Source organism: Etheostoma spectabile, chromosome 8 (genome assembly GCF_008692095.1).
Source record: "Etheostoma spectabile isolate EspeVRDwgs_2016 chromosome 8, UIUC_Espe_1.0, whole genome shotgun sequence".
In the NCBI taxonomy this organism is placed as follows: domain Eukaryota; kingdom Metazoa; phylum Chordata; class Actinopteri; order Perciformes; family Percidae; genus Etheostoma; species Etheostoma spectabile.
In genome coordinates, this window is record NC_045740.1 from 18409727 (window position 1) to 18412795 (window position 3069).

The following is a 3069-nucleotide window of genomic DNA, read 5'->3' on the forward strand; positions in this document are numbered from 1 at the left end:
AAAAACAGAACATTTGATTAATTAATTCATTAATGTAGTCTCATAATTTGAAGGCTGCTACAGAGTTCATCTTCCTCATGAATAGGGACCAAATATTTCATACACACAATTCACCAAACCATGTTCTTTAAATACGAAAGTTTATTGAATGAATACATACAAAACTAAACAACTAGACCGACAGACCCATGAATACCCATGTTGGAAAAATAATGGATGAACGAATGGCTGAATGAGGAATGAATGAATGGATGAATGAGTACAATGAATAATTTATAAATGAAAGCGGACCACCGCGTAGACCAGAATTAGTAAATAAGTCTTTGATTGATTTTTGTCTAGATAAATGCAGATTTCATCAGTTTAGTGAGTAAGAAGCAGCAAATTCAATTTTTGGCCTCCTTCTAAATTTAAGGGAGATCCTACTTTTTGATGTCAGGCTTATTAACCCTCTGAGGCATTTCTATACTGCATATCATTTTAAATTCACCTTTTCAGGGTATTTATATATAACCCGATCTTCTGTATATCAAAATGTTGAGAAAACAAACTCAGCTTTCTGTGAAGTGAGGCACATATTTGTTTCAGAGCAATTTGTTCAAATCCTTTAGCCCTAAAGGCTCAAATCTCTTGTGAAAACAAACCTAAACTCAATTGTTTTGGTGTTTGAAATGAATTTACAAAAGTCTTGGGTTCACAAAGTAGCGTAATATATGAATAAATTAGTAAATAACTGTCGAAAATGATATTTTGCAACATTGCTTTTTGAATATGAGTGTTGCCAAACATCACTTGGACTCGCCAGTGTATCTTTTGTCCTCAGATGGTTAATCAACACATATTAATTCATTAATGAGGATTACAGCATCAAGCGTCTGACGTCAACTCATGAACACGTGTAAATGCATCGTTTGACCTGCCGTTGGGTCGGGGAGAGGTTGCTGGACGGAGGAACAGCAGATTATTTTAAAATTAGGGGGTGTAACGATGCATCGGGAACCGCTCAAAAATCGATATCCACATGTAAAGGCCACGAGGAAGAAAAATCACGAGGAACTTAAAATGGTGCATCGCATCAAATCGTGAGTTGAGTGCATGGTTACGTCCCTATTTAACATATTTAATATCATCAACATATATTGATTGATTGCTCAGCAGGAAAGACGACTGACACTCCACCAGAGACTAGAGTTCAAATCCCTGTTGGGACAAGTCTCTAGTAAGCTGAATGTAATGTAATCCATACTACATACCAATAGGAAGGAAATATAAGAAATAAGTAAAATATATTCAACATATACACTATGTTTACAACATGTTTTTTTTTTATAAAAGAATTGGATAAATGTGTAATTTGTATATTATACATTAATGAAAATACATACATTATATTATCACTTAATGGGCTGTTTACCTTAGACCAAGTCAGATAAAATTGCCTCATCGCTGATAAAATATTGGTAAAACGCAGAGTCAGGCAAAGGGTGGCCAATAGCATTGATTTATGAACAAAAACTGAAGTGAGGAAACACAAGAGGTGATAAGATAAGAGGTTTCTGCCCAACAGCGACAATACGTAAGGGTATTATAGAATGAGCCGATTGTTTTTGTGTAAACCCGGACAGGGTGATGCTCGACCATGAGACAAATCTGAAGGGGTTCTCGCTTTTTACACGGCTACTTACTAAAGAAATCTATAATTTGACACAAAATATTGATATGGAAGCGATTTTATTGATTTGAAAATGGTCCTCCAGAGTCTATGATCTGAACTCCGCCCATGGCAACGGTCTGCTATACGGAAATAACAGACCACAGAATGCTGTGATTGACCAATCAGAATTGAGTATTCAACAAAGCCTTGTAATAAATGTAAATATAAGTTTTTTTTTACTTTATATGTAGCACATACATTTATATATATATATATATAATATTACAATTCTGTGTGGGTCTCGTCGAGGACGTTGATGGCCAGGACCGATCGACAGGGTTCCTCGCCGTAGCACATGCAGTCGAAGTTGCGGTCGAACCAGTTGACGTCGTCCTGCGAGAGGCCGCCGCTCACAGCCAGCGGGCCCCCCCGCGACTTCTGCTCGATCCGGTAGCGGCGCGGGTCGAGGTGGAGGAAGACGTCGTCGTCCCAGTGCTTCCTCAGACAGCGGCCCCGGCCCTGGCACAGCGTCTTGCTGCACAGCTGCGTTGCCGTGGTGACATTCAGGATGTACGGGTTCATGACCTGCTCCAGGTGGCGTCGAGCGCCGAAGCAAGAGTCCTGCAGGATTTTTGGGATATTAGGCCAGTGGCTGTTAAATTTAAGTTCAGAGGAAAACCTCAGAGTCATGCAGGCCGCCTACCTCGGACTCGGTGAGCTTCATGTCTCCCCAGGAAATGACACCGGCGGCGCCGAGAGCAGCGGCCTCTCCAATGGTGTTCACCAGATCAAACTGCAAAAAATACACAGACAGCCAATCGGAGAAGAGCAGGGAACAGCCTTGCACACTGCTGTGTTGATAGTAATAGGTAGAGAGTCAACACATCATCACATTTGAAGGTTTAAGGCTAACTTTATTTGTCAGTTAAGCTAAGGCCTATTTGACAGGATGCAACTTAAATAAATCAGATAAATAAGAAAGCTCTGCAGTATGATGTTTGTAAGTGCCTTAGCTTGCTAACACCTAGCTAACATTAGCTTCCTAACAGCTAATGTGTCCTCTCTGATAGACAAATGGTGCTAAAATAATCATCGGACATACTCAAATCTGATGTTTTTAGCTAGCTTTTGAGCCCTTGGTGGCAAATTGTGGTGTTGATTGTTTTCCTCTCCACTCAGCGTGGGTTTCAAAGTGTGACATGTTGCGCTGTCTCTATACCTCAAGCTCTACATTAGGACAACAGACATCTGCCAGCCAATTAGAGATCTGTAGGCCCTATTTACCAAAAACACATACATAGTTCATGACATAAATTGTATCTAAAGGTGACAAAAAGGTGTGTCCATTACACCACTTCATGTCATGTTTCTGTATCTCTGTATCTCTGTATCTCTCTCTCTCTCTCTCTCTCTCT

General features: G+C 40.0%; 1 protein-coding gene across 2 annotated transcripts in view; it reads right to left on the reverse strand.

Annotated features, from left to right (window-relative positions):
* Positions 1–621: 621 nt before the first annotated feature.
* The window catches only part of LOC116693756 (hyaluronidase PH-20), a 7264-nt gene continuing 4816 nt past the window's right edge, over positions 622–3069 (reverse strand). For both annotated transcript variants that reach the window (XM_032522984.1, XM_032522985.1), the window contains exons 3-4: positions 2358–2447; positions 622–2275 (exon numbers count right to left, since the gene is read on the reverse strand). In XM_032522984.1, the coding sequence (XP_032378875.1) occupies positions 1937–2275; positions 2358–2447 (429 nt within the window). In that variant the 3' untranslated portion in view covers positions 622–1936. The remainder of the gene's footprint in view (positions 2276–2357; positions 2448–3069) is intronic.